Source organism: Equus przewalskii, chromosome 17 (assembly GCF_037783145.1).
Source record: "Equus przewalskii isolate Varuska chromosome 17, EquPr2, whole genome shotgun sequence".
Classification (NCBI taxonomy): domain Eukaryota; kingdom Metazoa; phylum Chordata; class Mammalia; order Perissodactyla; family Equidae; genus Equus; species Equus przewalskii.
In genome coordinates this window covers 48,726,089-48,740,890 of record NC_091847.1, presented here as the reverse complement: position 1 = coordinate 48,740,890, position 14,802 = coordinate 48,726,089, and the positions used below count along the sequence as shown (strand labels likewise).

The 14,802-nt window shown below is 35.1% G+C and overlaps 1 protein-coding gene across 2 annotated transcripts in view; it reads right to left on the bottom strand.

The window, feature by feature from the left end:
• The window catches only part of PPIG (peptidylprolyl isomerase G), a 40,366-nt gene that overhangs the window by 1,719 nt on the left and 23,845 nt on the right, over positions 1–14,802 (bottom strand). For both annotated transcript variants that reach the window (XM_008525175.2, XM_008525176.2), the window contains exons 8-12: positions 14,245–14,274; positions 14,014–14,153; positions 6,685–6,892; positions 5,725–5,892; positions 3,973–4,060 (exon numbers count right to left, since the gene is read on the bottom strand). In XM_008525175.2, coding sequence (XP_008523397.1) covers positions 3,973–4,060; positions 5,725–5,892; positions 6,685–6,892; positions 14,014–14,153; positions 14,245–14,274 — 634 coding nt within the window. The remainder of the gene's footprint in view (positions 1–3,972; positions 4,061–5,724; positions 5,893–6,684; positions 6,893–14,013; positions 14,154–14,244; positions 14,275–14,802) is intronic.

Below are 14,802 nucleotides of genomic sequence, written 5' to 3'. Positions count from 1 at the left end.
CAACAATGGCTAACGAATATATATTTCTAGGTTCAAATAAAATGTCTGACATTTCTATGCCCTCTAAAATAACTAAAATTTTCCAATTTTCAGGTAAGAAATCAATGAGGAAGAAGAAATACTTTAAACAGTTATACTTTAAGTGCCAAATAAGAAACATTAACTACAGGGGCCGGCCACGTGGCCAAGTGGTTAAGTTCATGCGCTCTGCTGCGGTGGCCGAGGGTTTCACCCGTTCAGATCCTGGGCGCAGACATGGCACCGCTCATCAGGCCACGCTGAGGTAGCGTCTCACGTGCCACAACTAGGAGGACCCACAACTAAAAATATATAGCTATGTACTGAGGGAATTCGGGGAGAAAAAGCAGGGGGGGGAAAAAAAGATTGGCAACAGTTGTTAGCTCAGGTGCCAATCTTTAATGAAAACAAGAAAAAAAGAAACATTAACTACAGAAACTCTAGCCTACCCATGTCTTCTTCATGGAAGTGTTCTATTTAAGTGATGCTAGAGCAAACAGGTACAGGAACCCTTTCAAGTTGCCAAGTTCCAATTTGGAAGTATGTATTCTTGATGTTTCAAAGCAAACATTTCCCATATTATAAGACAAACTGAGTAAATGTATTGATGTTTATTTATTCAACCAATATTTACTCAGCTTAGGATGTCCAACCACTCTACCACAAACTGAGGAAACATTTAGAGAGCCAAGACGTATCTGATTTTGCTTTCTTGGAACTTATATTCTACAGGGCTAGGAGAACATATCGACAGACGTGTAATCACAGATATTAAGCATATATGCAGCTATCATTAGAATGAATGCAAAAGGAGAAGTAAAAGGTGCTCAGAGAATATAAAGAGGTCTGACCTAGTATGTGGAAAGGGGTAAAACAGTTAAACGACAATTAAAAGCTAAGAACTAAAGAATATGTATTAAGAGTTACCTAGGCAAGCATGAGAAAAAGGAGGTAAAAGGGGGGTAAGGAAGAACATGTGAGGCATAAAAAACCACCATGTTTGGGGCTGGCCCCGTGGCCGAGTGGTTAAGTTCGCGCGCTCCGCTGCAGGCGGCCCAGTGTTTCGTTAGTTCGAATCCTGGGCGCGGACATGGCACTGCTCATCAGACCACGCTGAGGCAGCGTCCCACATGCCACAACTAGAAGAACCCACAACGAAGAATACACAACTATGTACCGGGGGTCTTTGGGGAGAAAAAGGAAAAAATAAAATCTAAAAAAAAAAAAAAAAACAACCCACCATGTTTGAAAGCCCCGAAACAGAAAGAAACAGCATGTTTTAGAAATGATCAGAAGACAGATCAGTATGACTAAAGATAAAAAGTGCAAGAAGGGCCAGCCCCAGTGGCATAGTGGTTAAGTTAGGCAGGCTTTGGTGGCCTGGGTTCAGTTCCTGGGTACAGACCTACACCACTTGTCTGTCAGTGGTCATGCTGTGGTGGCAGCTCACATACAAAGAAACAGGAAGACTGGCAGCGAATGTTAGCTCAGGGTGAATCTTCCTCAGCCAAAAAAACCCCCCAAAAAACAAACTGCAAGAGAAAGTAGTACTAGATAATACTGATGAGGTAAGCAGGAACTAGATTTTGTGAGGTCTTGTAGGCCATGGTAATAATTTTGGATTTATCCTAAGATCAATGGCAAAAGAGTGACATAATCAGATTTTCATTTTTAAATGACCATTCTGGAGACTGTTTAGAGAAAGAATTAGATCAGAGACTCTCAAAGTGTAGTCTAGGGATCCCAAGACTCAGGGGATCTGTGAGGTCAAAACTATTTTCATAATATCACATTATTTGCCTTTTTCACTTTCATTCTTTCATTAGTGTACAGTGGAATTTTTCAGAGACTACATGATATGTTTTAATGTCTTTGCTTTCACAGCTAATGGAATGTGTGCTTATATATTCTTGTGTTTTAAATATTTTTCAGTTTTAAAATCTAAAATATTAAGTACATATTAATAGCTATAACTCACAAACCACACAAACAAAAGCTCTTTTGGGTTCTCAATTTTTAAGAGTATAAAGAGATCCTAAGACAAAAAAGTTTGAAAACAGCCATGAGAACAGTTAAGAAGCCATTTATACTTCAGAGAATATACAATGGTAAACTGCAGTAAGATGGTGGGAATGGGGCTTGAAAGAACAGAAGTTCAACATCACTAATCATCAGGGAAACGCAAATCAAAACTACAACGAGATATCACCTTATACCTGTTAGAATGGCTGTAATTACCAAGACAAAAAATAACAAATGTTGGAGAGGATGTGGAGAAAAGGGAACCTTCATACATTGCTGGTGGGAATGCAAACTGGTGCAGCCACTATGGAAAACAGTATGGAGATTTCTCAAAAAATTAAAAATCGAAATACTATATGACCCAGCTATTCCACTATGGGCTATTTATCCAAAGAGCTTGAAATCAACAATTCAAAGAGACTTATGCACCCCTATACTCACTGCAGCATTATTCACAACAGCCAAGACGTGGAAGCAACCCAAGTGCCCATCGACTGATGAATGGATAAGGAAGATGTATATATACACAATGGAATACTACTCAGCCACAAAAAAGGACAAAACAGTCCCATTTGCAATAACATGGATGGAATTTGAGGGTATTATGTTAAGCAAAGGGGAAAACTTACAAAAATCCATTGCATTTCTATACTCTAATAACAAACTAACAAAAAGAGAACTCAAGAATACAATTCCATTTACAACCACAAGAAGAATAAAATATCTAGGAACAAATTTAACCAAGGAGGTGAAAGACCTATACAATGAAAATTATAAGACATTATTGAAAGAAACTGATGATGAGATAAAGAAATGGAAAGATATTCCATGCACATGGATTGGAAGAAGAACCATAGTTAAAAACCAGACAGCCACATGCAAAAGAATGAAAATAGACCATTATCTTTCATCATCCACAAAAATTAACTCAAAATGGATTAAAGACTTGAATACAAGACATGAAACCATAATACTCCTAGAAAAAATTATAGGCAGTACACTCTTTGACATCAGTCTTAGAAGGATCTTTTTGAACACCGCGAGCTACTCTACTATGTCTACTTGGGCAAGCGAGATAAGACAGAGAAAGACAAACACTGTATGATTTCACTCATGCGGAAGATAAACAAACACACAAAGAGATCAGACTAGTGGTTACCAGAGGGGAAGGAGGTTGGGAGGTGGGCATAAGGGGTAAAAAGGGGCATATAAATACGGTGACGGACAAATAATAATGTACAACTGAAATTTCACAAGGTTATAAACTATTATGACTTCAATTAAAAAAAAAGGTCACCCAGAAGAATGAATTGTCATTGGAAATTCACGAGAGACAAGCCAGACAGATAGGAAGAAAATATGATGGAAGCAAAGGGGAAGGAGTACTAAAGGAAGGGGATTAAGTGAGACAAGGATCGAAAGGATCCTCTGGATTTTGCGACATGGAGTTGACCATGTGGCAAGTGCTGTTTTCAGCAGAATGGTAGAAGACAAACTGAAATCATTGAGGAATGAACAGGAAGTGAAGAAATAATAAACTTAAGCATAGCCAAGTTTCTAAGAAGTTTTGAAAACACAAGAAGATATTTAAATTCTGTCGGGGAGAATCCAATAAAGAGAATGAAAGATAAGAATAGGGTTAATTTTTATTTATTAATTTTTAACAAGAGTAGAGATATAGTGGTCAGGAAGTAACAAGGGAACACAAGAAAGACCTTGACCTCATTTTATACCACGTACATATAAAATCCACTAACAGTCACGGATTTTCAGTTTGAAGTACCAATACAAAAAAGTTACTATAAAAAGAGAACTTATAATTCAACATCCATATCTACTCTAAATTTTAGTTACTTATATGTAAAAGAATATTTAAGAAACACTGAGATCAATGTAATACCATTAAGATTTCTGGAAAAAAGAATCACCTACCCTTGGTCCTCTTCCTTTAATTTTCCTGCCAGACCGAGTAACTAAAAGTCGCCTCTGGTATGAAGCAGGCTGGGAATTAGGTGGATTACTAGAAGGAATTAAAGGGAAAATTAAAACATGTTATTTTTCAAAAATTAATGTGGAGAATATAGCTTTGCTGGTAAATTTAAAATCTTACATATCAGTGGTTCTCAAGCAGGAATGTCATCAAATCACAGTAGGTATCTGGAAAAATATGGGAGCATTTTTTTCAACTATCAATGACTAGAGGGTGCTAGTGGTGCTTAGTGCCCACAAGTCAGGAATGTGAAAATTTTGTAATGCGTGAGGATGAAGGACAATTCTTCCCCAAAATACCAATTGTGTCCTGCTGAGAAATAATGTTATATAATCATTACAACAACAAAGTTAACTTGATAGTGCTAAGGAAAATCAACACCGAAGAGCTCAGAGTAGGCTATATGCTGTTGAGAGAACAATTTTAAAACTATCTTATTCCAAAGTACCTTATTATCCTAAAAGCAGCTTTCATTGGTAATAAAACTACAGAGAAATGTAATTAATGTGAATTAAAGCAGAGATAAGCTGGTCTGAATTAGGAATACATTTACATCCTGGTTTATACCAAAAAGGGAAACTATTTGTTTTCAAAAAATATGAGGGTGGCCCCATGGCTGAGGGGTTAAAGTTCTGTGTGCCCCGCTTTGGCTGCCTGGGTTGATGGGTTCGGATCCCAGGCGTGGACCTACTCCACTCATCAGCCATGCTGTGGAGGTGTCCCAAATACAAAACATAGAGGAAGACTGGCATGGATGTTAACTCAGGGCTAATCTTCCTCAAGCTAAGAAAAAAAAAAAAAAAAAAGGAAGCCTGGCAACAGATGTTTGCTCAGGGTGACTCTTCCCCACCAAAAAAACCGCACCAATAATAATAATATGAGTTAATCTTTAATTAGCACCAACAATATCCATGTAAAGGGTATTTGAAAAGTAGTTCAAACATTTTGTCTTTAATATTTATTTCCTTAGAAACATCCTTTCCTAATATTTATGGAAAAATAAACTCAATCCAATCCATCAAAATTACCCCCAAGTTTCAAATAATTAAGACTTAGTTTTATATTTTTACTGTATTGTGAAAGTACTGGGGGACTGCTCACAATTTTATTAGTTTTATGTTATAACAACATATTTCTGATCATAAGAGAAAGACTTCAATCTTTTCTCTATTTTTGGACATAATTATTAATGATTCATTAAGAACTAACAGAACTAATACTAATAATGTGTATTTATGTAGAAAAATTTCCAAAGTACTTGAACATGGTATCAATTTTCATTACCACAATATTATAAGTCAGGCAAGGAAAACAGTATTTTTTTTTCCTATTGGACAAGTTGAAAAACCAAGGTTCTCACTTAAAAGTTTAATGTATACAAATAACATAGTAAAACACTGATCTCATTTTGAACGGAATTGGTTTGGAATGTTACTTAACATATCTTTTTAGCAGTGCTTATTTTCTTAAAATAATTTTTATTCAAAATCTGTTTGAATTCAGTCAACTTATCTTTTTAGCTATGTGGGTAACAAAAAGGAGCTTTGCTAACATTATCCTATAAAGAAGATTTCAATCTTGGGACAAAGTCACCAATTAAATCTTGCTTAAAATAAGTAAAAACTTTTTTAAAAAGAGAAAAGTTCTATGGTGAGGAGTGTAGGACACTCTACGAGACAGACACATTCACATACCACTCTCTCTCTCTCTCCCTCTCTCTGGTTTTCCTTTCCTTTTCATCAGCTTTAGGAGGACTTTTCCTCATTAGGAATCGATTTTCAGGGATAGGAGGGATCTCTTCTGGACGGACAGTAGACTGCGGTTGGGCATCAAGATTTTCAGCCTCACTTTCACTAGATGCGCTTAAGAGAAACACACAAAACAAGTTCCATTTGGTTATTATGTACCTACTTCAAATTTCCAAATGTTCTATTTCTTTCCTTTGTAAGATGTCACAATATATATACACCATCCCGTCCCTCCCAAAAGATGTGATTACATGGAGAAAATCTTTCTTCATTCTTCTGACAAACCAGCTAACCACCCAAAACCCAAAACCAAATACTTCCATTATCACATTCTCAAAAAATATTTTCCAAAAAAATGGATCTAAAACATGAAACTCCGTGGGCAATGTACTCTGATAAATTTAAAATACTGGTTTAAAAAAAAATGTAGGTAAAAAATTAGTTGCTTTAGAGGCAACAGATATATTAAGACAAGTTTTAGTACAAACAAATTATTTCAGACAAAACCTAAGAGAAAGTACTGTTTTCTACGTTTATGCTATCATACGAGCAAAGGAAATAAAGGACAATAAAGCAAGAGACTGCTACAGAAAATAAGGGAAACAACTGTTTCCTATAATTCTCATTAATCCTATACTCCTCCTATAAAATACAAACCCATAAAACCAAAAGCATCATTTCACTGAATTCAAACAAAATGAACTGAATGGTTTTGTTGAAAAATGGAGATGAATGTACCTAAATTTAATCCATTGACTATAGAATATCAAAAGTCTAACATTTCATGCTATGAAATGTTTCTATTTTAATGTTACCACATAATTGATCCAAAATCCCAATAGATTTATTTATAAACAGAAGGAAAATAGAATATAAAGCTAGTATTAATAAAAGTAAAATTAAGACCTTTTCTTGCTTTTCTTTCGCTTCTTCTTTTCTTTCTTGTGTTTTCGGGAATTTTTCCTATGTTTCTTTTTTCTTTTTTTTGATTTCTCTTCAGAAGCACTTTCAGAATCAGAAGAATCGGAAGAGGACTGAGAGTCACTTGAGCTATCTGAATCACTGGATGATGATGAGGATGATGATTTATGCCTTTTCTTTTCTTCTTTCTTAGCTTTAATAAAAAACAAAAAGGTTTTGGTCAACACTTTTTAGACGAACTTTCTAAGTGGAAATTTAGACTTTCTGCAGATTCTAAGTCCAGTATGCAACACTTAGCGCATCCAGTTATCTGAACTGAGGGATACAGGAAAGGAGTCAAGAGGCAGGATTAGGATCCAAATCTCCAGATTCATGGGTCAGAGTTGAATCTATTAAGCAAAAGAATCCAGAAAATAGGTAAGTCTAAAACATTAAATTAAGTGAATTTTAGGAAACATTTCAATTACATAGTTTTCAAAAAGCATAGAAGTAACATTTAAGAGTCCAGATTCTATTCTTCTCGTAGTTTTTGACTTGTTCTCTTATCATCAAGATTGGAGGTAAAAATAGAGGAGAAAAATAACAGAATAAATACTTTGCATGAATGTGAAAAGAAACATGATTCCATTGGCATAGGCTTATGTTTCAATGCCTGAGCATTCCTCTAATGACTAAGAAACTTAGCTTTAGTTAAAGAGCAGACTTACAAAAGAGGGTAGTCATTTGCCAATGATTAATAATTATGTTTTGGGGTCTATACAAAAAGTAATTTCAAATTGAAATTTTATTTTGGGTTAAGGAAGTAACTTTAAAAGAGGTTCAAAAACTTAAATGGTTTAAGGACTAGGCAACTAACATAAATAAGTGAAGTTAATCAGATGTAATACAACAGGAATTGGGGGAAGATATGACAAACCAGATAGAACTTGGCTCATCTACAGGTGATTCTAACTCAAACCATGGTGGAATTGCAGAAGCAAATTCAGGCCAAAGATGTTGTGGATAAGAGTGATATACAAAAAACTATCAATAAACTGAAACACATCAAATATATTAGAATTTATCAGGTTCATAATGATATTGGTAAATAAGATAGAAAGTATCTATCCTGCTTTTCCTATATGAACTGTACCACTGCCTAACCAAATAGTAAATGAAGGGAGGGTGCTTTTTATCAAAAGTATTCCAGGAATAAATGAAGAAAGAATTAGAGTTAGAATATCATCATTTTGCAAATTTCTAATGAGGCACTGGCCACCATGGCGATTGCAGAGCACAAAGACTATGTGACTTGTGCTCCCATCAAAAGAAATTAAGGGGCTGGCCCGGTGGTGCAGCAGGTAAGTTCGCATGTTCCGCTTCTCGGCAGCCTGGGATTTGCTGGTTCGGATCCCAGGTAGGACATGGTACCACTTGGCAAGAGCCATGCTGTGGTAGCCATCCCATGTATAAAGCAGAGGAGGACGGGCATGCATGTTAGCTCAGGGCCAGTCTTCCTCAGCAAAAAGAGGAGGGTTGGCAGTAGGTAGCTCAGGGCTAATCCTCCTCAAAAAAGAAAAGAGAAATTAAAAAAAAAAATCAAAACAGCATCTGAACAATTTTCTAGACCTAACTACAAAGTTATATAAAATAGAAGCTCAGAACAAACACATTACATAATACAAGGACACAATCAGTAAAATCCAGTGTATGCAATAATAAATATGACAAATGACCTAGGCTGTTCAACAAATAAATCTCAAGGAAACATAAAAGGAGATGGTGGGGGAATCCATTAAAAACAAACACAAAAACAACTTACAAAGACCAACCCCAACGTTTGAACCTCATTTGGATTCACATTCAAATATCAAAAAATTAACATTAATCAAACAATTAGAAATCTGAACATTGTCAGGATTTCTGCTATTTAGGAATATATATGTATGTGTGTCTATATGTGCGCATATGATTATGGTATTGGTTATTTTTTTAAAGAGTCATCTTTTAGCAATAAATAATGAAATATTTACCAATAAAATGTTATGCCTAGAATTTGCTTCAAAAAAACAGGAAATGGAGAACTGGCCATGGATAGGTAAAATGAGATTGGCCATGTATTAATTGTTGAAGCTGGATAATGAACATGGGTGTTCTGTTACGCAATTTCAATCATTTTTGTGCGTGTTAATATTTTCCATAATAAGAAAAATCAAGAGGACAAAGACAATATATCTTTGGACTGAAGGTTGGCTATATACTGACCTTAACTGAAAAGGTTAACAGCTGGTCTGTACCGTTTCCTTTAGCCTCACGAACACCTGAAGATTTGGCACTTGGCCAAATCATTCCTGAAACTCCTAACTCAGAATTTATAGGAGTGTATTACATCTAAGATAAATGAGAATCTGGCTGAAGTCACTATGTACTTGACCAAAGACTTGCAGTTCACTGTCAAGATTACTTTTCCAGTATGAATGAGATGCTGCTGCGCTGGAGAATGGGAACAACGTATAAAAACTGAAGGGATCCCAGAGGTAATGGCTTCATTGAACTAAGGTAGTCCTTCCTCACCTGGTCATGCTCCTCAGGACCATGAACATCTAAGTGTGCGATGTCTGGGACGTATGCAAGCTCTGCCTGGAAATCATGAGATCTCTACTATGCTGTTGCTGTCCAAGTTGTGCTGTACAGTATTGTCCCATCCTGTATCCTTTCTTAAAGGTAAATAAACAGTGCCAAGTGAAGCCTATCTTGTCTCACGAGTCCAGTTGTTAACCTGAACCCAAGACCACGGTTGTGGTGAGGCAGAGTGGGTATGCAAACACATACAAACTGAAAAATCTACATATATGCAGTAAAAACCTGAGGGATATGTGGGCAGGAGGGAGCCGGGGGAGGATCAAACTTAAAGAAACATAAGGAAGAAAATAAACTCATATGAGTAACTCCAAATAAAAATATCTGAGACCACATAATATGCAAGTAAAAAGTATTCCACATAAGCACAAAATATTGCTGTTTATTTTGCACTGGGATTCTTTCCTATGAGAAATATACTGCAGCTGGTTTCTTTAAAAAGCAAGCCCACTTTCCTCATCGAATGTATTAAATATATTTCAAATGACCATTAGTTAGTTTACGCATCACTTTCAAGAAAACATTTGAATGAAGCAAGGTATCACAACAATATGGAAGGCCAGAAAGAGATTTATAACTATTTTTTATAGTAATATAATCTGCCTGAGTATCAGATAACATCAACTCTAAAAGGAAAATAAGCTGTTTTAGGAAAGATGCCTTGGAAGAGAGCTTTCTAAGCTGTAAGTTTGAAAAGGTTCCCTCTTTTGATATTTGTTAATATAATTTTATGAGTGAAATTTAATCTGTGTGCCTGTTTCCTATGAATCTGCTCAGGAAAACAAGAGAAAATAATTGAGAAAAGGCAGTTAAAGAGTAAAAAGGCAAAAAATAGAGACACGACAATATCAAAATTAGTTCTAGCAGGATGTAGCTTGAGTTTAAAATCTGCGTTAACCTAAATTTAAAAATATGATTTAGGCACACTGTGAATCTGACTGAAGTTTTATTCTTCTCAGTCAACAAGTATATATACGAACAGTATGTAAATATATACTCTACATGATGCCAGACATGGAGAGAAAAGAACTGTAGAGTAATAGGGAAGTTCCATAGGAAACCTCATAAGACGTGCACCCTTCCCTCAGAGTTTTACTCCATCTTCCAAAAAACTGTACTTCCTGCTTAACCACTTATACAAAATCTATTTCAAAGTATCTTTTGCAAGCATGTATCCTTAAGATAAATAAAACAGTACTAAAAGCGAAACCACAATAAATTAAGAATCATAATGGACGAAAAGGAATTACAAAGAGGAACACTGTCAACTCTTGGGCCATTTCTGGTTAGTTTATTTTAGATTATGCAGTTTGCTTATCACAATGTAAAAGAAGTTCCCAACCAGTTCACTGACCTGTTCTGGGGAGTGGGTAGGGTCTGGTGTAATCCTACTAATTAGGTATTGACTTTACTAGTATCACATTAAGGTTAAACAACAAACTCCAGAACATTTTACTTGTAAAAATTTAAGGTAAAAAAATGCTGCCTTAATAGCTTTTTGAGATATACATACTTTAGACCAATGAATTTCACATGAACCCTTTATATTGAAGGAAACTTCTGGGTCATCACCAAAATAATATTTTTCTGAAATAAAGAATAGAACTATTCCTAAAATAAGTCTCCTTTAGATATTTTCATCTCATATTATTGGTCTCTTCTAAACAGTTTCTAAGTTGAGTAGCCCATTATTTTCCAGTAAAAGTGTCAACACAATTCTTAATTCTAGAATAAGGACACTGAAATGGGACACTGTCACCACAGAAATGAGCCTCTGGTGTTCTTCTCCACTGTCTCCTGAATATAAGATTCACGAGCTACTTTCCTCTACTGTGCTCCTCTTTCTGTATGGCCAGGCAATCTGTTTCCTCCCACATATATGCAAAATTTCTGCCCATATAACTCTTTACTTATTGCCATATTGCCACAAGTCAGCACTTGTGTTTCTGTATACTCTGTAATATAGCAATGGCCCTATCTCTTGTTGCATGGGCAAGGTGGACAGACCTCTGACAAATGCAGTGAACTCTGAAGAGATCAGCATAACCTGAGGTCATGACAACTCTTGAAAAACCAAGAAGTACCTTAATTAAGGTAGTGGTTTCACTCTGGTGGTCTGTGTTCTATCCTCCACTCTGCCCCTTCACAGCCACTAAGGAACGCAGTTTTTATTAGCCTCCACTGTTTCATGTCTGCATCTGTTGGAAGGTTCTTTTCTCTGACTCTGAACCTCCTCAGGTACATTCAAATAGCCACAAAAAGCAGAATTTCCAATCTCACAACAGCAAATGGAGAGAGGCCCAAGAAGATTGCCCAGACTCACCAAGACCATATACAGGTGGGCCCAGACAGTCAGATTTCTTCAGAAGTCTTTTTGTTTTCTTTCAGGAAGTTAGAAAAAGAAAAAAAAGATTCTGTATTTATTTCTTTTTAAACTGAGGTGTAAATCTCTCAAACAAAATTTTAAATATGATGATGATGAACACCACAGTGTTGCACAAAGCTTTTTGACTGTTTCCAATTTAAAACTGTAAGGAGGCCATGAAACTTATAAATTGGATTGGATCTAAGACACACCTTTGCCTAAAAAGTGGTTATATAAATGCATGACAAAATTCTGATCAATGTTCTGAATGGTAACTGAAGGACTGCAGGGTAACAGGTGCTGAACTGTGTGATCTCAAACATAAAGATCTTTTCTTCTTCCACCATGTGATGCAGAACAGAGTAGGCATAGGAAGTATGGCTAGAAACAAATCTGACCTTCTCAGGAACTCCTGGACAGGTACTAATAAAGAGCCAAATCTTCCCCAACTGGTGAAACTGATGAGGGCAAGGTATGCTTCCTTAGCATGACTTTGAGGAATACACACTAGGACGCTATATCAACTTTCAGCAGAACTTCCTAGCTACAATGGCCTGGGCAAAATCACCATTTATCTCTTCAGGTGAAATACATTATAAAGACATAAATAATAATGCATAAAGAGTAACATTCATTCACTTTCTCATCCTTAAAGCAATTATTCCAACACTGACCTTTTAGTACCAAAAGAATCTTTACATCAAATTATCAGAGTCTATGATAACCATTTATGGTTTAAAATGTAAGCTTTTTTATTACTTTGATCTCTTTCTAAATATATCAATCACAGAGTATCCTTAAGTCCTACAAGCAGAGAATAGATTCTAACACAAGAGACCTTAAAAACCACAAAATATAAGAAAAACAACCCAAAAAACCTAATTGTTAATTAGAGAATAAAAGATGAAGACCTTCTAGATGATGTGGGAAGAAATAATGCTTTAAACCAAAATATTCCAATTGTACCAACAACACTCTGAAGAATTAAATAGTGGGTTCAGGGTCTAAAATTTGCAAACATTAATATACAGATCGCCTTTTAGTTTTTATTTAAAATAAAAAGTGAGATACTCAACAATACCTCATTCTTTACTGAATCTTCATTAACACAAGGCATACATTATATCTCGTCTGTAAATAAGAATGGATAGCCAGATTCACGAACACTAAGAAGTTATATAAACAGTCCCATTATGAGCTGTAGCATATTCCTGCAATAGTTTACAAGGTATATATTTGATATGACACAGAAGAAAATAAAATCATCAGAATCAAAGTGGAATGCAGAGAAAGAAAATTAAAAATAAGCCTTCTCTATAACATCTTGGGTGTTTCTAAATTAAAACAAAACAAAATGTGCATATTTCTAAATGTTACAGATTTGTACACAAATCAGCATGCCTAAAACTTGAGAACAGAATATTCTACATAGGGCAATTCTAAAAAGAACGTTAAAGACTTTAATGAGTTAGCAACATATAATGGAAAAATCTCTAGATCTGAAGCCACCAAACTTGAGTTTGAGGCGTAGTTGTCTGATGTGATGAATAACAATCTCCTAGACTACCTACATTTGTAAAATGGAGGAAATAATATTGTAGGGTTATTGTGAGGATCAGAAAAGATTACAGATGATTCTCACATTTGTTAACCATCAAAAACTAAGTACTGCTAGTGTTATTCCCTACACTAGTAAGAATAAAGTCAGTTTAATATTTTATCGCCTTCTATACATGTTTGAAGGTAATTGCCCCCATTACATTTAGAGTGTCAGACCAAATATCCATAATAAATGGTGGTAGTTAAAACTGCATATATAAGGACTTAAAATATTTACTTAAAGTTCTCACCCATTTCAGATATCATATCAAACTATTAGTCATGTTAACGTTAAATGTTCTGATCTAAGTAAAAGAACTTTCTCAAACATGCCAATACTTCTGCATCTAAGCAGCTCATGAAAGAGAAATAATTTATTCCCCTAAAGTTTCTTAGTCTATATTATTCTCTTCAATTGTCATCTTCCTCCCACTGTCTCTTTTCCTACTAGAAAAGTGATCATTTACCATTCTATTTAGACAATTACAATTAAAAAAAAAATAAAACAAAAAAGTGGAAGCTGAAGGGCAAATTACCACAAATTAATAACAAGGAAAAGATAAGCAATTCCATGGTAAATGCACAAAGTATGAAGTACGATAAAACACATTTTAAAAACACGAGAATTTCATATCTATATTTACTTTAGTGTGAATTTCATGTCAACTATTTAGAGTGTCTCCACTTGTTTTGTACACCTAAGAATTACAGAAATATGTACTTGTTCTTACCTTTAGATTTGGGAATTAGCTCTCCACAACTGAGTATCCGCACCTCAGCAAATGGTTTGCTAGCTGCATCTGTTTTCTGGTTTTCTATCTCTCTCACAACTTCTTGACCAGAAATCACTTGCCCAAAAACAACATGATGGCTAAAGAGTCAAGTAAAGATGATTAAATAAAAGCTTCTTATTTTAATACTAATTTAAAGTAGGTCATAAAATAAATTAAAATAATCTTTACCCATCTAAATGAGGAGTTGGTTTCGTTGTTCTTTTGGAAGTCATCAGATAGAAGAATAAAAACAAAGTCAGAGAAAAACAAAGTTAGCATCTCTAAAAAGGAAAAGAAAATAACTGCATTGGAAACAAAGTTGCAAAGAAATCATATGCTATCTTAACATAACAGAAATCTTATTACATTAACTTTAAGTAGAACAGAATGCAAGATGTTTTCCACACAATGTATTTTCAAAAAATTGTTCTTATTATAATAAAAGTAATACCTACTCATTGTTGAAAACTACATGTAACTAAAGTTGACATTTTGGTGTTATTTCTATCCAACCATATTTCTTGCATGTGACCGGACTCTTATTGAATATTCATGGTTGTATAACGTTCTACTGTATGGACACAGCATAATTTATCAAACCATTCCACAGTTCATAGGTTTAACACTAGTGCTTCTCTTTCTAAATTAGTTAATTTTTGGTGAGGGAACTAACATCCGTCGTCAATCTTCCTCTTTTTGCTTGAGGAAGATTGTTGCTGAGTGAACACCTGTGCCAGTCTTCCTCTG